At 40.0% G+C, this 25,943-nt stretch overlaps 3 protein-coding genes across 4 annotated transcripts in view; all 3 read left to right on the forward strand.

Annotated features, from left to right (window-relative positions):
- The first annotated feature begins 2,948 nt into the window (after nucleotides 1-2,948).
- cdv3 (carnitine deficiency-associated gene expressed in ventricle 3) lies at nucleotides 2,949-9,046 on the forward strand. Its single transcript, XM_015954776.3, has 5 exons — nucleotides 2,949-3,367; nucleotides 4,357-4,433; nucleotides 8,147-8,286; nucleotides 8,395-8,557; nucleotides 8,649-9,046. Exons 1-5 carry the CDS (start codon nucleotides 3,179-3,181, stop codon nucleotides 8,773-8,775), a joined length of 696 nt encoding a protein of 231 aa, XP_015810262.1. The 5' UTR covers nucleotides 2,949-3,178; the 3' UTR covers nucleotides 8,776-9,046.
- A 10,779-nt stretch (nucleotides 9,047-19,825) lies between these two features.
- LOC107382572 (B-type lectin plumieribetin-like) lies at nucleotides 19,826-20,594 on the forward strand. The gene is made up of 3 exons (XM_015954777.3): nucleotides 19,826-19,955; nucleotides 20,035-20,128; nucleotides 20,237-20,594. Exons 2-3 carry the CDS (start codon nucleotides 20,039-20,041, stop codon nucleotides 20,495-20,497), a joined length of 351 nt encoding a protein of 116 aa, XP_015810263.1. The 5' UTR covers nucleotides 19,826-19,955; nucleotides 20,035-20,038; the 3' UTR covers nucleotides 20,498-20,594.
- A 4,588-nt stretch (nucleotides 20,595-25,182) lies between these two features.
- The window catches only part of nrbp2b (nuclear receptor binding protein 2b), a 58,290-nt gene continuing 57,529 nt past the window's right edge, over nucleotides 25,183-25,943 (forward strand). For both annotated transcript variants that reach the window (XM_015954770.3, XM_015954771.3), the window contains exon 1: nucleotides 25,183-25,526. In XM_015954770.3, the coding sequence (XP_015810256.1) occupies nucleotides 25,407-25,526 (120 nt within the window). In that variant the 5' untranslated portion in view covers nucleotides 25,183-25,406. The remainder of the gene's footprint in view (nucleotides 25,527-25,943) is intronic.

Here is a 25,943-nt window from a genome sequence, read left to right on the forward strand (position 1 = left end):
GTTGTAGATCTATGAGAAGATTCTATGAAGTAGCGCTTCAGAAGATGTTCTCCTCCTTTCCCCTTGACCATCCACTCCTGAGGGACTTGAAAGTGCTGGACCCTGCTGCTCGCCTCGACATTCCTCCAGGGACAGGTAGATGTTAGGGCAGTTCTCCATCGATAGAATGATTGAACTGATGAAATATTGCATGGTTTAGATTTGCAACACTTTCTTTATTTTACAGTGGAAAGGCTAGGGGCCATGTTCCCTCAGTTGAGCCTGAGTGAAGATGGGCTGAGAGAGGAACTCATTGACTACCAGGTGACAGATGGCAAGCAACTCCCCCAAGAAGACAACATTGACAGATTCTGGGGCCTGCTAGGGAAGGATGTGAGGTTCAGTGAGCTGCCAAGATTAATGAAGGCTTTACTCTGCATTCCCCACAGCAATGCCAGTTCTGAAAGGGTGTTTAGTATGGTGAGGAAGATTGTTACAGAGAATAGGAGTCATTAGACAACAGCACTGTTTGTGCTTTACTGTCATGTAAAATAAAATAAAACCACTCTGGCCCAGCCTACAAATACACTCCTTCCAAAAAAGTGTTAAAGAATGCAAAATCTGCAACATATTTGTATGATAAGTCATTAGTGAATGTCAGAGAGCCACATGAGTGAACATGATGCATCTAAAGAAAATGTGTAATGAAAATAAAATGTAAATGTTTCACTTAAAGACAAGCAATGTGAAATAAACAGGAAGTAATGTGTTGACTTGTATATAAACTGAAAAATGTAAAATCAATAAATATGCTTCATTTACCCTTTTGTGTTTTCATTTAGGCTGTATTATAACAGAATGTTCACAACATTTCAATGTCAACAAAGGTAGGCTGATCAGATTCTGATCACCGAATTGTAGTAAGTGGTTGAAAAGTGGTTATTATAGATTTTTTGTACACCTACCTTACAATGTAAGAGATACTAGAGCTCGGTTGTGGTGGTGGGTTGGCTCGCTGCGGGTGCTGTAAAATTTCCCTTATTTTCAAATCCAAAACTTGACTGGTATGTTCTGAGATGATGAGTGATTACCTGTAGGAACACTCCTAGTTCTACCAGTCTGGTAGGACTTCATCCAACTCAGAGCTGCTCCTGAAATCCCCACACACTGATCTAGGCACTCCAGCAGGACCTGATGGTCCACGGTATTGAAGGCTGCAGTCAGGTGAATAAGCAGTAACACTACTACTCCCCAACATCAGTTGCCAGGAACACATCATTAAGCACCTTTAAGAAGGCAGTTTCAGTGCTATGCCCAGCTCTGAATCCAGACTGATGCGGTTCTAGGATTTCATGGGTGACTGAAAATAGAGAGCTGATCATAAACCACCTTCTCCAGGATCTTAGAACAGAAAGGAAGGTGCGAGATTGACCTGTAACTGGAAATAACTCCTGGGTCCAAGGCTGCTTTCGTGAGCAGGGGCTTCACCACCACATGTTTAAAGTTGTGAGGCACAAGGCCATGATTGAAGCTGCTGTTTATGTTGGACATGGAACTAGCACAGGAGAAACCTCTTTAAAGAACCAGGCAGGCAAGATCTCATACAAGGAGCCTGAGGGTTTCGTTCTGGAGACCAGTTTCAGCACATCAAGCACAGAAACTGCTGTAAATGAGTCAAATGTTGCTGATAGATGGGATTGAGCCAGGGGGGGAGGATAGTGGATAAAATGTTAGAGAGGCTCTTGCAGTTGTGAGTTTCTTCAGAAAAAAACTGGAGAAGATCTCACAGCTGTCAACTGAGTCATCCACAGTGCTAACCTCCCCCCCTGGGGCAAGTGCTGAACTCAGAGTTATAAAGAGTACCCGCTCTTCACCTGAGGCTGAAGCGATTATAATATTAGAAAAATAATTCATCCTAGCCCTCTTAGCTGCCTCATTGTAACAAGCTAGCTTGGACCTAAACAGCTCTTTCAGCCCTCCAGCCTTCGTGTCTATTGCGTCTTGTTTCCATTAAAGTCCAACGTTCAGATTTTTTCAGAGACTTGACAATGGTGAGGGGAGCAATCTTATCCGAGACTGACGTACATAACAAGTCAAAACGATCACAGAACAACTCTGGGTCAATCGGGGCTGAATACAACAATTACCACTTGTTAGGTAAATGTAGCTAAATAATGTGTTTGAACTTTTGCTTTTGAGGAGGAGATTCATTCATATTTTTTAATATGTTCAAATGTATCATTAGCAGTTATTTCATTTAATAAAAGTAGATATGTCATTTTTAAAATGTATTTTTACATTTTAAACACTTTTTAATGTAGTTTTTTAACATCTATTTTTTTAAATATATAAAAAAAATTTAGTTAGGATTGATGGAATAACATCCATAGATTTATTTAGTTCATTTTGTTAAGTGACAATTTCACACAGGGTTTGACAGTAAATAATGCAGCTTTAGCTGTGCAAATTGGTCTTTTAGCCATTTCTAGTTTGTAGTTCTTGGAAAACATTGAACTGAATTAAGAAAATCAAATCTACTAAATGTAAAAACATATTTCAAAATGTAACAATTGATTTAAAAATACCAGTTAAAGAAATGTTTAGGCTTAATTTCAGTAGACTAGTTCATAAAACACATAGCACCTATCTGAAAATTAAAAAGGTTGAGAAAAAGTCTAAATTACAAATTAATATTCAAAAATGAGGGAATTCAAAGTAAGATAACAATATTTGTAAATGTAATCATTTCGAAATGTGATGTTATGTATTTAAATTTTTTTCATGTTTATTATTTTCTTTTGTTAGTAATAAGTTGGTTTAAGAAAACTCTGGTTAATACTGACTCATACATTTATTTATTTATCTGAAACCTGTTTAATAAAAGTTATTTTAAAAAATGGGGGGAGCAAAAATCGGTGAACACATCCGGTTCGGAGTGGAAGTGCTTCCGGGTGAAGGTAGAGGTTTGTCGACTATCCCCTGCATGGCATGGTTGACAGGATAGCCAACGATTCAGACGGAGAACCGGGGCGTACGCTTTTAATCAAGCTCTTTTAAACGTTATACAGTTAGAAATAGGAGTAATCTAATTGTTTCTTCTCGCCTGAACAGCTGTCCTGACTCACCGAGAGCGGAAATTCTTATTTGTCATTGCTCGGTTAGCCGACTAACTAACGCTCGTTAACGTTGCTCTTTGAAAATGGCGGATGTTCCTGCAGAGAAGAGTCTGGACGATTTCTTTGCCAAGCGCGACAAAAAGAAGAAGAAAGAGAAAGGGAAGGGGAAGGAACCCGCCGCCGGGACAACCACGTCGGTTGTGGTGAAGAAGACAAAGAAAGAGAAGGAGAAATCGACAAAAAGCGAAAACCAAGATGCTCAACTTGAAAAGGTAACCGATGCTAACTCTAAGGTAACTTTTTGCCTCATCAGCGTCGGTAACCTATTGCCGGTGTTGGATTTTGTTTCCTGGTTTGAATCAGTGCGTATGAGTGTATTTGTGGCGTTTTATGGTTAGATGTAACAACTTAAATTGGGTTTAAGTGAGATTAAACGCCGGTTAGAGGCTAACATATGGTTGCTAGTGGCACACAATGTGACAGGTTGCATAAATTGAAATGACACCCATTTTAAACACTGATTCATACTTGTATTTAGTACACCATCTCCTAAAGCCTCTCCATTAAAAATTCAGATGACATAATTTAGTTTTATGTATATTTATAGTAGGAACTTCCGAATCCTGGCTGTTTTGTGGCTGGCTATGAAGGCCAAGCTGTAACACTTTAAACTTGTACTTTTTCTTTTAATATTAACAACATCTAGAGGTCCACCGATATTGGTTTTTCTCTTATCGATACCAATGCCAATATGCAGAAGATATAGCCGATGTGTGCCGATTTTCATGGCCGATATCTAGACGTTTTCCACCTTGTTTTTATGCTAAAGTGTCAAAAATAACAACAGTTGATGCACAAAATTTCTGAAGCTGAATCAGTGTTTAACTTTAAGCACTCTGTTAAATTATAGACCTAAATTAATTTAATTTTGAGTATTTATTATACGTATGTTATTGGTGAATGAAAAAATACATATAAAGTAAATTCAGCAACAGGCAGCCTGTGGATGTGCCTGATTTTAAATCAGCTTTACTAGGGACAAATAGACCGATGTATTAATAAAACTGTAAATATCAGCCCGGTATATCGCTTTACCTCTAATAACAACTGTGGTTTGTATATTAAAGGAGTCAGTTATGCTTGCGTTATTAAAATGCTGAAGCAGTTTTGTTGAACATTGAAAATGTTGATGTTCCCTTCTTAAACCTACTTGTGATGTTTTACTATAGATGTGCATGGAGTAATTTATTTAACTTTCTAGGAGGATGAGGAGTGGAAGGAGTTTGAGCAGAAAGAAGTGGACTACAGTGGGCTTCGGCTCCAGGCGCTGCAGATAACGTGAGAACAAAACATTATTTTGCCTGATTTAGCCCTGCCCAGCATCTGCACCTAATGACAGCCACATGTAGTTTTACAGAAGCTGCTAGTGTGTGTAGTATTACACATAGATCATATTCCACTGTTGGAGCTTTTCATATCTGCTGTACTTAGAAACACATTGTGTATGTTATGTCCCTGACAAGGGGTGTTAAAATGTGAAGGAGGGGGCAACATAAGAAATGCGACAGTGGAGTTAAAATGGGTTTAATTGTTATAAAAGGTTAAAAAAAAAAACAAGTGCAAACAGATGGTGAGCATTGCTCTACTCCGTCTGACTACTGAAAACTGTTACTTTCTACATTTTTGCACAATTAAAGCAAAATCTGCTTTTTATTATCACAGATATTTTCAACTCATTTTTGTCAAATCCACAGATCTGAAAACTAGCTGTCTCTTGAAAAAAAAATCATAATGCGTTAAGATTACATTAAAGTGACAGTGTGTATTTTCCCTAGCAATAGGGGGCAGTAGATACCTTAATCATTGCAAGCAAGCATTATTTTTGTGTTCAAGTAAGACCTTACCAACGGATGGCCATTAGGGTCAAAAACCCCTGGGAGTGCAACCTCCAGCAAAGTGGCAAGAACAGCAGGTTCCATTTCATCACTGGTAATGAGTGAAGAGGTAAATGTGTATAACAACAATTATTAATGGTGAAAGTTTTGTAACCATTTGTTACAAATCAGCAAATAGATTTTATCCCCACGGGCTTCCGTAGAAGGAAACATGGCATCTAATATGGCGTTGCCCAGAGACTTAAGCCCATTCCTAATACTTGCACTTGCACCCTTCAATTGTGCGTTCCCGGCCAGGGTGCGAGTGCGTAGGGTCTCCCGATTCTCAAGTGCGGAAGTTGACCACGCCCCCATTGCACCCTTAATCTGCACTTCACCCAAGTCTGCAGCGATGCGGACCTCTGGCAAGTGTATTACCCACAAGTCATTGCTGCAGGAGAAAAGGCTCAAGTTTTTTTTTTCTGAAAATATGCATTTTGTAATGAAATTAATTCTAGGATGATTAGTTGATGCGCTAAAACTTTTAGACAAAGCAGCAATAAATGTAAATTGATTTCAAATTACTGTTTGGCTGTTTGTTTAAAAGTTGTTAATAAAGGTTTTTGAAAAAAGTATCACAGCGACCAGCATCCCGGCATGCGTTGCGATCGATGACGCAATGCTCCCTGTCTCAATTCGGCAATTATTTGCCCACTTGTGTACTACGCACTCGAAGCCTTTCAGCGCAATTTCTCCAAGTGCACTTTGCTGAAGTGTGCAGTGCGAGTAGAGATTGGGCCTTAGACCCACTCCCATGTATTTTAGACCAAATTTTTATGGTCAATTTTGTGAAACTGCCGATAATTTTCAACAACATTGCATCATTTAATTCATTTACAACAACATTTCGATGGATATTTCCAGAGATTAATGGGAAAAACTACACATTGTCACTTTAAAGATAGTAAAAATCAGAAGATCTACTTTGTGGTGTGATCTTAAAAATGAGCTTTGTTAGAAATAAATTAGACTGTATGTGCAAATCGGTGTTGGTACATAGGTCTCATACGATCGCTTTTTTTCCTACGAATTATGATTTTTCTCTTTTCAGAATGAACATTAAACAGAACAGAAAAGGAAGTAATCCAGACAGGAAACAAGATTTTAAAACAATTAAATTGATTTAGAAGAAGAAGAAAATATCATTTCTATAGCACCTTTCAAGATAAAAATCACGAGGCGCTTCACAAAAACAAAAAATTTAAAAAAGCATTTAGAAAATGTTTAAAAATATATTTAAAATGAGCAAAAATAGGCAATTGTGATTTAAAAATGTTAAGAAAGAGAGAGAGTGAACAGGAAAAAGGGAAATCAGTGGATCCTGAGGAATGTGGAACAGGTGGGAAGAGCAGAATAAAGAGAGAGTGGTGAAGAAGGTCATACAAAAGCCAGCCTGAACAGGTGAGTTTTCAGCTGCTTTTTAAAGGAGTCCACTGATCTCAGGCTCAGGGGGAGAGAGTTCCAGAGTCTGGGGGCCACAGCAGCAAATGATCTGTCACCTTTGGTCTTAAGCCTGGTGCGCTGCACAACCAGTAGGCTTTGATCACTGGACCTCAGGGACCTGCTGGGGGTGTAGGGACTAAGAAGATCACCAATGTAAGATGGTGCTTGTCCATGTAAGGCCCTATAGACCAGAACCAGGATCTTGAAATTAACCCTGAAGTTGACTGGCAGCCAGTGAAGCTGGAGGAGAAGCGGGGTGATGTGGGTGTGTTTGGAGGACTTGGTCAGAAGCCGAGCACAGGCGTTCTGAACCACCTGCAGACGGTTCAGGGAGGTTCTGCTCAGACACGTGAAAAAAGAGTTGCAGTAGTCTAAGAGTGAGGAGATGAAGGTGTGGAGAACAGTCTCAAGTTCAGAGCGGGACAGAATGGGACTCCGCTTAGCAATGTTCCTGAGATGGAAGAAGGAAGAGCGAACAAGAGAACTGACATGAGAATCCAGGGTGAGAGCTGGGTCAAAGGTCACACCAAGATTCTTGACAGAAGGTTTGGTGTGAGAAGCAAGCTGACCAAGAGAGTCTCTGACTTTGGGAACCAGCTTGTCTGGGGCACAGATGAGGATCTCAGTCTTATCTTCATTCAGCTGTAGAAAGCTCCCAGCCATCCAGGTTTTGATAGAGTCTAAGCAGGTGTGAGCTTGGACGGAGAAACCGCGTCTGGCGGGAATGCGGAAGTGGCGCCCAAGTCGCCAAACAAAGGAAGAGAACCTAGAAGAGCACGCCAATGTGTACTAGATAAACCACTCTTTAAGAGAAGTCTTATTCTCACCTGGATTCCTGCTCGTTTACCTCTTTTCCGCTGACGTTTTCCCTGGACCGGATAAACATCACAGGAGGCTCACAGGTTGGGATTGTTGTTTGGTTCCGGGCCAGTGCGCCACTCAGATAAACAAACAGGAAGGTACGTCCTCGGTGCATCTTGGGCGATCGTGAACGAACGGAAGGACAAAAGTGTCTGGCCATCACAGGAGATGGTAGCAGGGACACTACCGAAGAGGATCGCAGACAGGAGCAAGGTGGAAAAGAGGAGGTTAGTGGAGAAAAGGTGGCCGGTGACTGCGGCTAAGCCAAGCACAGGCGCCATCTTGTTACCGACCGGAAGCCAGCCAGCATTTAATAGCGAAACTACTCGAAACATGTGGAACAAAAGTACAAACATCTTAAAATTATAGAAATCGTCGTTTTTTTAATGACTGGATTAACCCTTTAAATCATGAAATAATGGCTAGAGCAATATTTTTATCGGTTAATCTAACAACTATAAAGTCATTTGTTGTAATTAATTATGCAACTACAACGCTGCAATTAAAAATAAATAAAATTGGCTCATGTGATCTGTAGATCCTTCACCAGAGGGCAGAAGAGGACAGATAAATCCTGGCTGGCTGCTTTAGGAGAACTGTCCTTGAGCTCTGGGTTGTGCGGAGAGAAGAAACCGATCTTTGGTTAAATGAGATGATTTCTGCTACAGTACGACGGTGTTTGAGCCTCCTCTGGAATGAGAAGCATCTCTTTGTCCTGTTATTGATTTGTAACAAAGTGCTCAGTGTTTAAATAGGCTTTTCTTTAAAAGTAAACACTTAAATAAATCTGCTGCGAATGGTTGTTGTTTGTAGGGATGAAAAGGAGGATGAGGAGTATGAGAAGGAGGAGGTAGGAGAGGACGGAGAGATTATTCTGGTTAGTGGAGACAAAATATCTGGTCCCTGGAACAAGTCTGGTGGTGCTGCGCCTCCTCCTGCTGCTTCACCTGTGGGTGAGTCGATCAGTTTCAGTACTCGGTTTATTTCTTTAACTAAATTCAGGATTTTTGATGCGGACAGGAATTAAATCATCATTTATTTTCTGTCTAATTGCCTCACAGAGGAATTAGAAGTGCCCGAGTCGAAGCCCGCTGGAGTGTATCGACCTCCAGGAGCTCGACTCACCCCCAGTAGACGAGGGCCCACCCAGGGGCCTCCTGAGATCTACAGTGACACACAGTTCCCCTCTTTACTGTCCACCGCCAAGCACGTCGAGACACGCAAGTAAGCCGACACGCAGTGGGAATACTTTGCTCGGCGTGCCTTTGAGATGTGTTCTGTTGCAGCTTTGATGTGAATCATATTTGTGTTTCAGAGACAGAGAAATAGAGAAGACCTTTGAAGTTGTAAAACACAAAAATCGTGGCAGAGAAGAGACCAGCGGTGCTTCCATGCAGCAACTGCAGCTGGACAACCAGTACGCCATCCTGGGGGACAAGTAAAGCTGCTCCCCGCCGTCCCCTGGCCCCCTCCAGCACGGTCCTGCTCGGCGCCTTTAAGGAAGTCGAACTCCAGCTGTGTGGACTGCAGTCCTAACCGAGCTCTTCCTGCCAGCATCACTCACACACACACACACATCTATCACACACAGTACCCCTGCAGTGACACTCCCTTTAATTAACACATCCAAAAAACACATCTGGTTGGCAAAAGTAGAGGACTGCATGTGAAGGGGCTGACAAAAAGAGAGGGGGGGGGGGGGGGGGCGCGCAACTGAAACGGGATCGGCAAAGTAAATACTAACCAACGACGCAGCAGCAGCAAGTGGAGGCATCGTCGTCCTGCGTGGATCGTTCTCAGAGCTGCTGTTGAGTAAATCTTCTCTCTGGACTTCAACGTGCTCCAACAAAGCCACAGAGGATCAAAGATGACTTTAGGCAAGATTATTTTACAAACTTCTGTGAGAATATCTATTTTTTTGCAAGATGGCTACAACCCAATCGCACGTGGTCGTTTTGAGGTGTGTTTTTGAGTTGCAGTTGTTGCTTTGGGGATGTGGATTGTACCTGAGCAACATAGCTGGTGGTGACCATGTGGACTGAGCTTTTCTTTTCATTTCTTGCTGTGGTGATAAAGGGGGCGGCAGCCGACCCCTTCCTCTTACATACCCATCAGCCTTCAGGCTCTTTCATTTAGACACCTGAAGCGTTGCTTTCTTTCAGACGTTGATGATGACACTGCAAAAATCCATTAACAAGCAGCACTGGGTTGTGTTTGTCATTAGTATTTCTATATAAAGTGGCCTTACTAATGGAGAGAAGCTGTCATCTGATATGTTGTCTGATTGGCTGGTGCCTGTATCTGATGTCACCAACAGAAAATCACTTAAAAGTAAAAAAAAAATAATAATCTGAGCAGGAATGGAGTTGTTGTAGTTTGCCAGATGCTTACAACTAATAACCGTCTTTCATATCCACCGTTTGATTTCTGCTGCCCATAATTTCCTCTTCATACATCTGAAAAGGAATTATTAAAGCTTATTTGTAATTAGACGCATTCTCTTTGGCTAACAGATAGATTTACTTGTGTTTGCCATCAGGTAGCCACAGATATCACAATGATGGGAAGAGGAACCACTTCTCTTGACTGCTTTCAGTTCAAAACTTAGTTTGCTGTAAAGTAGTCACGTAAATGCAGAAGTGTTTCTTCTCTTGAATCGTTGCTTTTCCTTAGAATTATCTAACTCAGCCTTTGGTGAAGTTGTGTAGAACATGAAACGTGTGCAAGCCGGCTCTGCAGAAAGTTCCAGCCTTCGCTGAATGCATACCACCACCAAACAGAGCGAAGTGTGACAAGTGATTATTAAATGGAAAGTAATGTTTGGAAATCTAAACTGGGTTTCTGTACTATGTATGCTCTCCCCATGAAACGTTTAAGGTGGACACAGATCTGTGATTATAGAGACTAGCCCCACCCAAAGCATTTGTGAAAAAACTAGGTTTTCTAGTGTCATTTTCCAGAAAAGTTCTTGTTCATTAGTGAACTCAAGGCTTGTGTCGTCCTGTTCCTCGCACTAAAATACAACATACCTGATTCCAATGTGGTCTGATGTCGTCAGAGTAGGCGGTCCTTTCCTCTTGTCTTCGCACATCGGATAAATAAATAAAGTTACAACTCTTAAGAGGAAAATGAAATCAAATGATCTTATACCAAGCTTATTAACAAATAAAAGTCTTTTCTCACACTTGTGTTTAATCTGTTTTTTTCTAGATTGACATTTTATCTGATTTTCTGCATTTGAGATGAAGAATCCCAATAAAATACTTGTAAATTCTTACACACACCCCTGTTAATATTTTGAGAATGTGTTTAATGTGAGTTTGAATCTGATTTTTTTTCCCTCTAGGGTTGCAATGATTAGAAAATCTGGTGTTATGATTATAGTCTCAGAAATAATCACGGTTTCAAAATACTGAGTTTATTTTACATAACTGATTTTACACAGCATCAACATATATATATTACACCAATGCCCAACCAAGGTACATGTATGTGTCTTATGGACTTGGAGAAGGTGTTCTTCAGGGGGCCCTCTAGGAGTATGGGGCACCAGGCCCCTTAATACAGGCTGTTGTTAGGTCCCTGCATGACCGGTGTCCGCCTGGTCCACATTGCCAGCAGTAAGACGAGCTTGGTCCCAGTGAGAGTTGAACTCCACCAAGGCTGCCCTTTGTCACCGATTCTGTTCATAACCTTTGTGGACAGGATTTCTAGGTGCAGCCAAGGTGTGGAGGGCATCCGTTTTGGAGGCCTGAGGATCAGGTCTCAGCTTTTTACAGATGATGTGGTTCTGTTGGCTTCTTCAGAACGTGGTCTCCAGCTGTCACTGGAGCAGTTTGCAACAAAGTGTGAAGCAGCTGGGAGGAGAATCAGCTCCTCTAAATCCGAGACCATGGTCATGAGTCGGAAAAGGGTAGAATGCCTTCTCCGGGTCAGGGATGAGGTCCTGCCCCAAGTGGAGGAGTTTTAAGTATCTCGGGTTCTTGTTCACAAGTGGTAGTAACTTGTTTCTTTAATCACATGGTTCAAAAGAACAATTCTCTTATGCTCACAGAGGAAGTGTTTACAGCAAACCACCTAAAAGCCTTTTTTAAGATGACTGCTTAACACTTTAGTGACGTCTTATTAAATTTACAAAGTTTAAATTCTAATTATGTGGATGTTTATTGGAACAATAAATCACACTGGATCTGTTTCATAAAAATAATTATTAGCCATTTTCCCTCCTAAAAATGAGTAAATAAACCTTATTGTAAAGCACCTTTAACATGAATCAAACCACAAAGTGCTTCACAACGCAACACAATTCAAGTACATTAAGTACAGAATAGAAAAGCAAAATAAAAATTGATATAAACATAAAATCTACTCATATTTAAACAAATAAACAAGTCAGAAGACAGAAAATAATATGAAAAACAAATGTCAGATTTTATTAGGTATTTCTATTTTTTGTCCAAAACATAAATGGCATTAGTGACAAATTTGTAAGTACTGTTTAGAATTAGAGATTTATTTAAAATCTTCTGTCAAAGATTCCCATCAGATTCTGTTTGAAACTTTCAACATCAAGAGGATTTCTCACATGTAATCCTTGATTTTATAAATGCTTCTTACCCCCGTTTCCCTTGTTGCCTCTTCATCTGGATTAAGAGGGAACAGAAGATTCCCGTAATCAAGTGGAATCACAACACCTTTCTACAGTCAGATGAATAAAAACATCACGTAAGACTGACATTTACCCTGTTCTTCTCACACACACTGAATTATCTGAATAAATCATCTTTATAAAGGTTCAAATAGTTGAAATAAACCAGGTTTATTGGGGCAGCTCAACAGGTTGAGCGGGTTGTCCAGTAATCGGAAGGTTGCAGGTTCGATCCCAGCTCCGGACAGAGAATTCTGCTGTTGTGTCCTTGGGCAAGCCACTTAACCCACCTTGCCTGCTGGTGGTGGTCGGAGGGACCGGTGGCGCCTGTGCTCGGCAGCCTCGCCTCTGTCAGTGCGCCCCAGGGCAGCTGTGGCTGCATCGTAGCTCATCACCATCAGTGTGTGTATGTGTGTGTGAATGGATGAATGATGCACTATAGTGTAAAGCGCTTTGGAGTCCTTACTCTGAGAGGTGCTATACAAGTGTGGGTCATTCATTATTAGAAGCAAATTTTAAAGAGCTGTATTAATATTTTAACACTGCTGTTTATCAGTGTCAAAGTCCAGCTGCGTTTGCCCAAAAGATCAAAATATAACTTTAAACATTTTAAATCATGTTTGTGTGGAATCTATCATATTGTTTAAGGCAGCGGGAACTCACCAACAGTTAGTTTATTGCCTACATTTTGATGTTTTAAAGGTTTCCTACCACTGGTTCAGTAGGTGCTTCGGCTGAAGGGAAGTTTCCATTTTCCTGACCAGATAAAAATAAAAATAAGCATTGCGTCACACAGATGTGAGGTTATTAAAAATAATCTTCCTATTCTTCAGTTAATTCTTACTGCATTTACCACCAGAAACACAAGTAAAACACAATTTAATGCACAAAATTCAACTAATAAAAACATTTTTTTGGGAGATGAAACTGAATAAATGAAAATCAAATGTTTAATTTCAAATACAGATCGAGGTTGATTTAAATATCTCAAAGTGTCATCAGAGGCGACTCACCATGGTTTGGTTGTTTGTAGAGTTTTGGCCTTCCATTGGAAATAAAACTCCTGAACAAACCTGAATATTTATGGTGAAAATAATTAAACACAGTTACAGTACCTAATTGGTTGTCAAATTTACCAAACCTTCTTTATCACTTTCTGAAAAAGCCCAACTTTTAAATGAACCTATAATTAGCATTGCACAGCATCAGTGATGTAGTTAATGTGATGTCAGAGAAAAATTAATTCTACATAAGATCGATAAGATTGATTAAAGATTAATATAATTTTTAATCTCAAATTAGTTTGGTACCGCATTTTGATCAAATTTTAGTGAAAAATAAAACTATGATAATAAAACATACGAAAAGCTAAACGAGACTTGATTTATAATGTTCTCTACCTGTTCGTCATAGAGCCATCCCACCAAACACAGCAGCAGAAGTCCCTTCATGTTGAGTTGCAGCTTGTTCTTCTCATCCGTAGGATCAGTTTAGCAGGCTTAATCTGATTTCTGCTTCAGTTTTAGTTTAATGTCAAAGTTAAGCTCACAGATTTTTTTTCTTCACTATTGATTTTCTTGTGACTCTCCTGAATATCAGAACATGCATTCACTAGCCGGGGCTTCTCCACAGCCATTAGGAGCCTGTGCTTTATATGGTAAATGTTGAAAATCCACGCCACCTCTACACCTGTAGGAAGAAATGTTACAAATAACTTATGTAATGAGTTAAATTTCATGTCATTTAATAAGCCATAAGACATAGGATTCCATAGGAAATATGAAATCAACCTTATGGATCTGTAGGTACTGTTTAACCAGAAGATTGGAACTTTTTATTGCAGAGATTAGATAACCGCTTCGTATTCACTCAGAGACAACAGAAGAGAGAGTCAAGTTTAGAAGTTTAAAGATTTATTACTAAACAAATTAAACTAGACTAACTTTAACACTAAATGTATGGTGTAACTAAGGTGAATGAGACGGAGAATGGTGTAGTGTGGAATGTTGCTAAGAACCAGCAAATCCGAAGAAACGATTAGTTCTGATGGGAAGTGAAGGTGATGTCTTCGCGCTAAGCTTTGGTTAGGAGATTCATAAACACATTCGACGCCATTTCGTCGGCCTACATACCCTTTTGGAAGTCCCCGTTAGATCAGGAATGTCGAGGTCCAGCTGGACCCTCTCTGGAACCGAAGCCGGTAGGAAAAGCAGCGGTTGCCGACCAGACCAGTCTTTGAGATACTTCCGGGTCACGACGGTTTTGTTGGCATCTAGTGAGACCCAAACTGGGTCGTGATGGTTCAGCTTTTATTCTGAAAGGAACCGTTGCAGCAGTTGGAGCAGCAACAGCTTTTATCCAGCTTGTCATTGGTTCTTTTAGCTGAAGAGGAAAGTTATGGATTGGCCACTCTTGATCAAGAGTCGCTTTATGGCTGATTAAAACTGTTTTATAGTGAAGTTTACATTTATTCAGTACAGTTCCCCACACAGAGAGGACCATAAACATGTGTGTGCCAGCCTGATCCCAGGCGCGTTGTAAGTAGGCTCACGGGGACATGTGCCATCTTGGTGAAATTATGGATGAGTTGGCTTTTAAGTTCCTCAGTTTAAAAAACATAATAATCATTTAAAATTTCTCAGAAAAAAATTTAGAATGGTTATAAAAGCACTTATGTGAAAGTGTTTGAGCACAACTCTGCCATAGCTGTGGTTGTAATTCAGTTCATTTAGGATGAATCAGCTGATTGGGGGTGTTACAGAGGAAGAGTTTGGGAGGATAGAAAGCAGAAAAAGATTACGTTGTTTTTAAATAACTGCTGCCCCTTTGCCCTACTTCGCCTCTGGGTGACTAAACATATGTCAACACTGTTTGTTTTCCAGTGTTCTTTCAGAAAAATTTAGCACTGTTGTTGTTACACAAAGTTGAGTTTTAGGGTTAAGGTTTTCCAGATGGGAGCGAGGATGTTTAAAAGAAAATTTAAATAATAGTAGCTCTTTTGCCTTTGAAGCCCACATCTTTGCAAAAACAAAAAAATCATGCCAAAAGAATCGAGAGCTAGTTTGACTGAGTACGACTCTAAAACTTGTTGGAAAATGAGGATTTATATTCTTGGTGTGTAATTTCACTCGATCAACACTGCGCCTCATGCTGGAACACTGAGGAAATCCCAGTAATGTGAAGAATTTTAAGATGGCCAAAACAGCTTCAAGCAAAAATGTCAGGAGCTGGTATGGTTTTCCATAATTCCTCTGGCTCAAGTGTTTTTATTTCAGCGTTCTCTGTAAAGATAAAAACGTGCACAGTAAGTTAGACCAGATTACTTTACATTGTATTCTTGTGGTAAAAACAGCAGTTTCTTACCTGGAGCTCATATTTATTTGGCGATTCAGTTGGAAAAGCAGCATCACTCTTAAAGGGAGGCCAATAGGAAAAACCTTTTACCGAAAATATTTAAAAGTATATGTTAGTTGTTACCTCCAGCTCCTGCTTTACATACTGTGGGAAGAAACATACTACAACATCACCATCAGTGTGTGTGTGTGTGTGTGTGTGTGTGTGTGTGTGTGTGTGTGTGTGTGTGTGTGTGTGTGTGTGTGTGTGTGTGTGTGTGTGTGTGTGTGTGTGTGTGTGTGTGAATGAAAGTAAAGCATTTTTTATTTATTTATATGCTGTTCAGTATCCAGAACATCGTTGCTTTAAACAGAAAACACTCAGACCATTTTAGGGTTCATTCAGATCTTTCTTTTTTCCTTACATGCCGTCTGACTTTTTGGGATGCTTCACTGTGCTTACCGACCTGAAAATGCAAAGAATGACTCTTTAACTGGCAGTGGACCTAACCAATAATACCCTCACACAGACAGTTTGGTTTAAATTGTTGAAAAACAGGGAACAGAATAAAAAGTAGTTTAATACAACAGAACAAAGCACAGTTGATAGTGTTCATGTGGATGAAGACAATTAAAACAATGTGTCTGTTTATTTTAAATATGTGATCTGAACTGCAGCTGTAAACAGATCAAACCGCCTGCTGACATTAAAAATATTTAAGATTAAAACAGGGAAATGGGTGGCGCCTCGACTCCCTCCAGTGGAGTAAAACAGCTATCGCAAGGCTGAAAATGTAAACAAAGTATGGAATTTAATCTGAGAATATAAAACATCAACTATGATGTTTTCAGTGAATATCTGCTTTAAATGGTGCGTGTATCAAAATTCATATTTGATGTACACAATCATCCATGTCGTAACAGCTCACATGGACTAATAAACTCTAATATTGTGTGGGTTTTAGGTTTTATACAAGTGAAACTTGAAAAATTAGAATATGGTGCAATAGTCAGTATACTTCAGTAATTCAGCTTAGAGCCCCCCTGATAATTTTCAAAGGGGTGGCCAGATGGAGCCAGAGAAAATTTTGGGGGTGGCACACCAGACTGGTCCAAGTGGCAACCCTAGGAGAGTTTAGCCTGTGGCGATGCATTGCATGCTCCTTTATTCATTTTCATTAAAAACATGCATCCAACACAATTACCTCAAATTTAAAGAACACAATTTTTTTCAGAAAAAGACATTTCAAACTGTTATTTGGAATGTTATTTTAACATTTATTGTAGACTTTTTAGAACACTTTCTTCAGAAAAACATCCCCAAAAACTAGGGATTCAAAATTTTGTTTTGAAAATGGTGAGCAGGAGAAACATATATACTTATTTTTTTAAAAATCAGATTATTTATTTATTCTTTAATTGTATATTTTATTGGGTTTTACATTTATGTCTGATTAAATAATATGAATTTATAATTTGTGTGAACATGTATACGATTCATTAAAGAACTTTGGTCTCCTCGGGTGTGGCCAGTGGGTTGGGTAACAATTATCTAGGCAACCCCTTGGGGGTGCCACTGACTGAGAGACCAACTAAAGCTCAGGAACCTGTTGCAGGTGTTCTGCTGCCTTTCCGCTTTGCTGATGCTTCCATCATCACCAGCACAGTTTTAAACTTGGAACTATTTTATGACAAAGCACAAACATATAATATCTAAAACCAGAGTGAGTTTAGGTGAAGTCTACAACAGAAGGACCAGATGGCTGAAACCTTCTTCTGTTGTTGCAATTACAACCTCCACACACTAGATGTCGCTTTGGTGTTCGTGTGCTATGATCCTCCTTTATGGAGTGTTTTCTTAGCAGTGTGCTGCCAACAGTAGCTGAAGATTTATGTTCATGCTTCATAAATTAAGACATTAAGAGCAGATTCCTGGCGTAGCATCACCTGGGCTGCCCCTGCTGCAGAGGGCGCTCCTCCAGCATTGAAGTGCATGGATAATATCTCTTTGAAGGATAAAGTTTCATTAAGGACAAAAGCTTTTGCTGTGCCGGCACTATGTTAGATACAAATGTTAATGTTGACAAATTTTGGGAAATACATGAACTATATATATATATATATATATATATATATATACATACATAGCATTTGGGTAGCATATGCAGCATTTGACACCATCTCTCACTCAACCCTTCTTAACTGGTTAGCTTCCCTTGGTATCACCCACACCGCTCTCGCCTGGTTCTCCTCCTATCTCACTGGCCGCTTCCAGTCTGTTCAAGTAAAATCCTTTTCGTCTCACCCTGTTGCTGTTTCCGCTGGTATCCCCCAGGGCTCTGTCCTTGGACCTCTCTTATTCATCATCTACGTTCTTCTACTTGGCCAAATCTTTCGCAAATACGCAGATTCCCTTCGGCCTCCCTGTCCAGCTGTCTCCTTGAGATAAAATCATGGTTCTCATCAAACTACCTGAAACTCAACAGCAATAAAACTGAAATTCTACTCATAGAGAAACCCTCCACTCTGAACAAATCTCACAGCATATCAATCAACATAGATAATTCCTCCATCCTTTCTTCCCTAATATAAAGAGTCTTGGTGCCATCCTTGACAACACTCTATTATTCAAGCCCACATCAACAACATCATTTGCTCAGCCTACATTCATTTATGCAACATCAACTGACTCCACCCCTCTCTCACTCCTCTTGCTACAGCCATCCTCGTACACAGCCTAGTCACTTCTAGGACTGATAACTGTAACGCTTTCCTTTTTGATCTCCCCCATAAATCCCTTCATCGGCTCCAACTTCTCCAAAATGCTGCTGCACGGATCATCACTCGTACCCCCTCCAGAGATCACATCAGCCCTGTTCTTCAGCGTCTTCACTGGTTACCTACTGAACACAGAATCTCTTTCAAAATCCTGCTTCTCACTTACAAACGTATCCACTCTCGCCCCTCCTTACCTCTCTGATCTCATCCGTGTTGCTGCCCCATCTGGCTTCCTCAGATCTTCCTCTGCCATTCACCTTGTGGTTCCTCCTGCTCGTCTCACCACCGTTGGAAACAGAGCTTTTAGTCGCTCTGCCCCTCGGCTCTGGAACTCACTTCCTCCTGACATCCGAAACACAGACTCCCTCCTCTCCTTCAAATCCAAACTCACCTGTTCAAACTGGCTTACACTGTCTAGTCCACAAACTCTCCACTCTGTAACTGATAGTATATTTTTTGTAATTCTATTGTTTAAATGATCTTATTCTTATTTTTCTGTAAGTTTTGTCATGTTTTTGTGAGGTGACCTTGGGTTTTGAAAGGTTCCAACTTCGCGTTCCAACAATGAAACACAAAACGCAGGGGCAGCGTGCTTTTGTCCATGCTGCTCCGACACTCTGGAATGCTCTTCCTCTTTCAGTGAGGCTGGCACCATCCCTCCTCCAGTTCAAGTCGCCACTTAAGGCTCACTTTTACGACCAGGCATTTTTAAATCCCTGACTTTTATTATTTTACTATGTGTCTTTTTATTGACCGTGATTATCTGCCTTGTTGTGTATTTTATTGTTGACCGTGTATTGTTTTATATTGTGTTTTTACTTTTTATTCTGTACAGCACTTTGGTCGGCTGCCATGCCGTTTTTAAATGTGCTTTATAAATAAAGTTGGTATGGTGCCTACAAATTAAATGCATTATTATTTTAACATGTGTTTAATGGAGTACATGAACACTCATTTTATTCTGGCCATTGACCTAACGCAATCCAATTTATAGTTTTGTAGTAAAGGCTGTGTTACGCAGAATTCCTTCCCCCAGCTGTTATCCTTGTAATACTCCAAGCTTCAAGCTAAACTTGAACCACAGACTCATTTCTATTTGAGAAAGCTCCTTAAATGAGAAGCTTCAAGAACAACAAACAAAAGCCCTGTGGCCTTTTTGTGCAGAAATGCACCAATAACGTCCAAATTTGAAATATTCTTCTGCGACAGAACATACTTTTTTCTAAATGTGTCTGGCAGTGAAATAACAGGTTTCACCTGGCAACAGGTTCCTGCAAGTTTGAAGCTGCATTCCTGCAACGGGAGTTTGGGATGTGGTTTGGGTGAAATGCAGATCACAACAATCTTATAACGGTAACTGAGCGATGCAATAATCTGGTATCTCTTTGAGAATTGCCTTCTGCTTCTTCTTTCTCATTCTGCTTTTCCCTTTGGGGTCCCCATGGAGAATCATCTGTGAGACTTGCCGTTTTGGAGTTAAAATAATGTTTTATAAATTGTTCTGAACCGTTTGGAATTTTTGTTGATGTGACTAAAAATGACAACTCACTGAATCTTTTCGAATGCGATAAAAGACCTAAAAAAAATGCTCGTGCAGCGTTTCAGTCTTCTTTTTCTCAACAATCTGCCCTGCAGGTTTCCTGGATTTTACTGCTTTCAAATAATTGATGTAACATGTTACTACTAGATAAAAGAATAGGAATTTACAGAGAGTCAATTATTTGAATTTTTCCAGCAAAGCTGAACATGATAGGGCGTTCCCCTCACCTCAACCTCACACACCTCCACCTTCTACAATATAAAAAGGCTCGACTCTGAAGAGCGCCACACCCTGTAGACGGACTGCTGTTGGACGATCAGAGCTGTGAGTAACAGATTGTTTTCCTACAGTTTGATTATCAACCTGCCAAGTCTATTAGATGAACTTTTGTTTCTTTTTTCAGAAAAATGAGCAGAAACTTTTTATCAAGACTGGAAGAACTCCACAGAGGAGACAGTCTCGTGTCCAACAACGGACAGTGGAAGGCAGTTTTCCAGGTAAACATGTATTTAGTCTCTTTTAAAGTGTATTGAAGCCTGTTTACCTCAGTCATCCTATCTGTAACGTTTCTATAAACAGTCAAACTATTCCACTTGTTTCTGCAGGAGGATGGGAACTTTGTCATCTATGGCTGGAAGCCTGTGTGGACCTCAGACACAGAAAAAACTGGTGCCACACAGCTGATCATGCAGGACGACTGCAACCTGGTTATGTACACCCAGCAGGACAAACCGTGTTGGCAAACCAACACCCATGACTCCAACTGCTCCAGATGCCGCCTTCAGCTGACCGATGACGGCAAATTGATCATACAAAAGAAAGATGCAACGGTCTGGAGCTCTGCCAATTCCAAAGGCATGAAGTGAGGGAAGATCACTGAATGACCAAAAGCTTTAATCTGTTTTGTATAATCTAACAGTTTGCACGTACGTTTCAAATCAGAAATAAAAAACTGTTAGTCTACTTTTTGTTTTGTGCCGATTGAATCAAATGCTATAATTATTAATAATAATGTAAATACTGTATTACATATTCAAAAGAGCAGAATGATAAATTGGGCAATACTATGCAAAGGACCATTATTGCAACTTCGTATCAAACCACTTCTGGTCTTAAAGCAAGCAGATGGAGTATTATATGGAGATAAATTAGAGTCAAAAGGTCTGTGCAACTTTTGATTTGTAACTTGTGTTTATTTTTTTGGGATCAACTTCAGCTCCTACACAAACATACCATTAAACACTCATGAATCGCTACGCACGGACAAAACTACACTTTGGCACAGATCAGTTTACAAATACACAAATGGTCTGAGACTCTTTAGGCATGCATGGTGTGTTTAACTCATTCGCTGCCAGCCGTTTCCTGATCGGTGAAGCCCTTTGCTGCCAGCGTTTCTAACCGTTTTTAAGAGTCACAGAACGTTGCGCGCTAGGATGATGCTGACGCCAAAACAACCAAAACAAAGCGTAAACTCACCTCTTACATCAGGAAGAATCTGCGCGTTTCGAGCTTTATCCATTCTTTCATAATCCGTTGTTGAATTGTGATCGGCAGAAGCTTTTCCGGTTCGCGCCTCACTTTTTTTTACAGCAGCGGCCCAAAACGATCTCCTAACACATGGATTTTCTGCTTCCTGATCACGTGACATGTGACGTATGCGGATGAAGATTGGCTTTAGAGCTTAGATGTTTGTTCTCACGGTGCGGGGGCTCGTTCCAATGCCCACACAGTAAAAAAATGCTAATGACGACTTTAGCCGTCATTGGCAGTGAACAGTTGGATTTAAAATAACAACCTTTGTCGTCAATGGCAGTGAATGAGTTAAAAGCTGGGTGAAAGCTGGGAAATTGTAGTATTTCTAAACTTAGACTTACATTTGCTTTTAATATTAAATTTTGTATTTAGACATCTGTGCTGAAATGAGCCTTGCAAATTTAATGAGGTGCATATAAAATAATAAATGGTGGAGCATTTCTTTGACTGGGAAAAGCAGCAGTGATCCTTTAGCAGGAGCTAACGTCTGTGAGCTAAGCTAACTTCCTGAATAATTTAACTAGCAGAAATCAAGCAGATGCTAACGTCAGGGAAAACAACAAAAAAGATCAAGAAAAAAGAAAATTTGTCAGAACGTGTTAAAAAAATGTGCACAGATTCTAAAAAAATCCTAAATGACCCGATTTGACTTTTTCCACTCTGTTATGACGTTGACTCGTCGTGATGATGTGGGTCCTGTTTTTGTCGTTGCTGTCATGCTGCTGCCCTATGTGGATTGTCTAGGCACCACCACTGTCTGCTCGGCTCCTCGTGCCAAGATAAATCTCATTAACAGAGAGAAAAGGCTTGGAGGAACAGGGGCTGCGCTCACAGGCTCTCTGTGAATGTAAACTGCTAAAAATAGAAAGAGAGGGTGATTACTACAAACTGGATCTGTCACTAGACCTGAACTTTTAGCCTGCACTGATTGTTTCATTCATACTCTATGGAGGTTAATTCACAAAAAATATATATTAATGTTGAATATCACATTATTTGCAGTTTGCATCTCTCCTTTTCTTTGTCGCCACTCCTCTCCTCTCATCTCCTTTTGAATTTTTTAGCCTCTCATCATCCAGATCAGCTGTGAGTATTTGAACATGATGCAGCCTTGTTCAATGCAAACAAGCTCTGAAGTTTCCTTCCTTCACTCTTTACAACCTGGTGTATTTCACATAATAACCACTAGCTGTGTTTTTAACTGGGAAGCTGCAGAATAAGAAATGCGTCGATCCAATACTTACTGTTGACTGGGTACTTTATATTTCCTGGAGAGGCTCGAACGGACACAAGCTTTAAATCTGTAACAAGTTTTAGATTTTAGCCTGTAGGTATAACCTTTGACCCCTTCACATTGCAAATTTATTTAATCTCTGTGTAGGAATTCTCTCATTTATGGAAAAGATTTAGTGAAATTGACACCAACTAAATGGTGTTTTGTGAAATGCCAATCCACTTTTTATTTCACCAACTTGCCATAATAGTCAGGATTTAAATCATTGTTTTATTTTAAGAACTTTAACCGTAAAACCAGAAGGACAAAGGCTCGGTGGAGCATGTATTAGTCCCTAAATCTTTTCGGCACATGTCCGACTTAAAAATAATTATAAAAATGCTAAACAAAAAAAAATTGGGGATATTTTAATTGAATATTAAGCGTTGTTACATTTCAGGATCAATACCATAATGGTGACATTACTTCAAATCATTATTTATGTACAGTATATGTACTAAATCTTACTGAACCAAATGAATAGAAATGCAAAAAATAAGATAATTCTCTCCATTTTGTCTTGTTGTGGACATTTTTGGTACTTAAAGAGCAAGTCACCCCCCAAAAAACTTTTTTTGCTGATAAACTAAATAAACGAGTGTCTAATCGTGCTGCAGACACGTGTAGTGAATAATTTGGCACTTCAGTGCATCTTAGTTAAAATTTAAATATTCTGCCTAAAACTGGCAGTGTTGTGCCGTTGTCAGGTAAAAACTCTGCACTGTATTTTAATTTAAATCTGCCACCGCTATTGGCTAAGAGGTATGCTATGATGTAAACTGGTACATTATGATGTCACAATAATGTCATGAGCCTGTGTGTGTGTGTGTGTATTTGTTAGCAGCTCTGCCTTCTCGGTCTGCCAGGCAACAGCATTTGTTGCATTTTTCAAACATGAATTGGGAGTGGAGTTAGACTCTGGTAGGGGTTGACTTGCTCTTTAAGGATAAGGTATCCAGTTTTATTTAATTTGTTTAGATGACATAATCTACAGGAATCCTAATGAAAGATACATTTCTGTTATATATATATATATATATATATGTGTGTGTGTGTGTGTGTGTGTGTAGTTGTATAAATCTGTGGCTTCGAATTTATTATCAAAACAGACAAAAATATCACATTTTTAAATCTTATCAACATGAAATTATTTACCATTTATATTTTAAATATTTGAAACCACAGATCTACTTTCAACTGCACAGCCTTTACAAACAGTTTCTCCCCAAAAATGGGGCCCTTTTTGTGGAGTAACTTGAGCCCACTGAAGGTAGTCAAGCAAGACCAAACAAATACAAAATACCATTCTGACATGAGCTCTGTTCTGGTTTGCAGCTTCTAGCGTTGACCTTTTACCCTTGCTTCAAGCCTGAAGTCATCTTTGACCCCCTCCCCTGATTTTTCTCCTGGGTTTAGATCTCTGATCTTGCTTCTTAACCCTCTCAGGCTCAAAATAAGTTCTGATAAAAGGACAAACGACTAAGTCCTTCAGGGGTACTTCTAAGTTAAAAAATGCTCATGAAATGCATATGTAGAGCAACCAGGTAGATGGGGTTTAATGTTGCAAATCTGCAACGCCTGCCTCCAGAGGGTTAATGTACAAAGAGTGTTTTCTGTTTTTATTCGCAGCATAGGAACCATCTGCTTCACTAATCTGATTCAGAACCAGGCTTTCTCTGTGCAGTTCTCCACCTAGAATCTTGAGTTTATTTACGAGACAAAACAGGTCAAAATGAGATGCATATGTTAACATTACATAAAATGGCTATAAATGTATGATTGTTCTAGACAAAAATGTAAAATAACAATTTTTGGACAGATGTGAAATGCAAACAGAATTCTAGTTAAAAATAAGGTTTAATTTATTATTTTTATTTTTTTATATGTGTGTGTGTGTGTGTGTGTGTGTGTGTGTGTGTGTGTGTGTGTGTGTACAATATATTATGTTAATATACTAATTGTAAGAACAATAGCAATATTTAGCTTAAAAAACACACATTTACGCTTTTTGAACATTTTTATCTTTGACTTTTGTCAACTGTTGCCACCGTGTGACTGTTTTGTGTCATTACAGCAACTGTATTAGAAAAATATAAACATAATTTTTTCCTGCTTGATAAGCACTGAGTAAGGGAAGCAAACAAATTCAGACAACAACATATTAGTGTAATAATATGAGGTAATCACATTAATTCATTTGTCACAATTAGCTAAAAGAAATAAGAATTAAAATACTGTATGAAGTAAAGAAGGAGCATCTTGATGCATAATGTCATATAACACATTTGAATCGTTTTTTTATCTCTTTCTTTAAAGTATTATCTTGTACAACCTTGCTTCTTGGTCTAAAATATTTCATAATGAAACTATGATTCTGTGGCGCTTTAACAGCATCTAATCGCAGCAGCAGATGCTGTGCGCAGACATTAGGTGTTTTACGGTACTTGGCTCAGTCCCTCTGCGCACCGCTCCTCCTGGCTGGCTCGCGCGGATTCTGCAGAATGGTGGAAGAATGCGGTCTTCTCCGTGACTACTTCGCTACCTGTGGCTGTAAATGTACGCAGTGGACGCTCGGGGGATATTTATTTTTCCTAACCCTTCGCCATCATGGGGTTTAAGTGATTTAAACAGAAAACTGCTTCGTCTTTTGCCTGCATGCTTGGATGTATTTTTTCCACAGACTTCTGAGTTACCCTCACGTGCACACTTGTAGTTTTTATTTAGAGGGCGTTTCCTGCCGATTGAAGAGCTGTGCGCGACGTTCTCAGCTTACTCATTTGTCTGCTGGACGTTTTGAGAGCCGAGGGGGGCTGTCAGAGCTGCTGGTGTAGTCTGGAGGGGGGTGGCCAGCCAGCTGCCTCTGCGCTACCGCTCGTCTCGCCTCCCCCTCCACAACACGGGACAAGAGGAAGACGAAGGGAGGCAGGAGGAACCGGAGTGGAAATCTGGACTCATACGGCGGTAAAATGACGATGTCCGTCCCGGAGAGGAAATCGGGCTCGGAAGGGAAGGAGGAGGAGAGCGAGGATGAGAGTGAGATCCTGGAGGAGAGTCCGTGTGGCCGCTGGCAGAAGCGGAAAGAGCAGGTTGGTCTGCAAATGAGATTTCTGTGGTGTCTGATTGACCGATTAATCGATCAGGCTGCACTCTGGTCATGCTGGACCCGCGATGTTATGTTATGCAATGCAGGAGGACAGGGCCGACGTGTGTTGGTGTTTTCACCATTAATCTCATACCGTGACACAGCTTAGCCCACAGAAAATCTATTTCAGACTAAATACAGAGAGGCGCTGAGCTGATCAAGGCCATAGACGGAGGAAAAACATTTCACGTGAAGCAAAAATGTCATTTATCAGCAGACTCGATCTGTTTCTGCCTCACCATGAAACCACACAAGCTTCCACTGCATCATTAAAGCGCACAGAAAAGGAGACGCAAATTAATACATACCAGGTTAATGTTGGACAACATTTTTCTATTTGAACGTCACTTTTTATAGACCT

The sequence above is a fragment of the Nothobranchius furzeri genome, chromosome 7, assembly GCF_043380555.1.
Source record: "Nothobranchius furzeri strain GRZ-AD chromosome 7, NfurGRZ-RIMD1, whole genome shotgun sequence".
NCBI lineage: Eukaryota > Metazoa > Chordata > Actinopteri > Cyprinodontiformes > Nothobranchiidae > Nothobranchius > Nothobranchius furzeri.

Excerpts from the sequence above, each read along its gene's own strand:
- cdv3 (XM_015954776.3), top strand. The coding sequence starts at position 3,179 with ATGGCGGATGTTCCTGCAGAGAAGAGTCTGGACGATTTCTTTGCCAAG. Across the intron at positions 4,434-8,146 it reads CTCCAGGCGCTGCAGATAAC|GGATGAAAAGGAGGATGAGG; the intron begins GTGAGAACAAAA and ends TGTTGTTTGTAG. Across the intron at positions 8,558-8,648 it reads AAGCACGTCGAGACACGCAA|AGACAGAGAAATAGAGAAGA; the intron begins GTAAGCCGACAC and ends TTTGTGTTTCAG.
- LOC107382572 (XM_015954777.3), top strand. The coding sequence starts at position 20,039 with ATGAGCAGAAACTTTTTATCAAGACTGGAAGAACTCCACAGAGGAGAC. Across the intron at positions 20,129-20,236 it reads AGTGGAAGGCAGTTTTCCAG|GAGGATGGGAACTTTGTCAT; the intron begins GTAAACATGTAT and ends TTGTTTCTGCAG.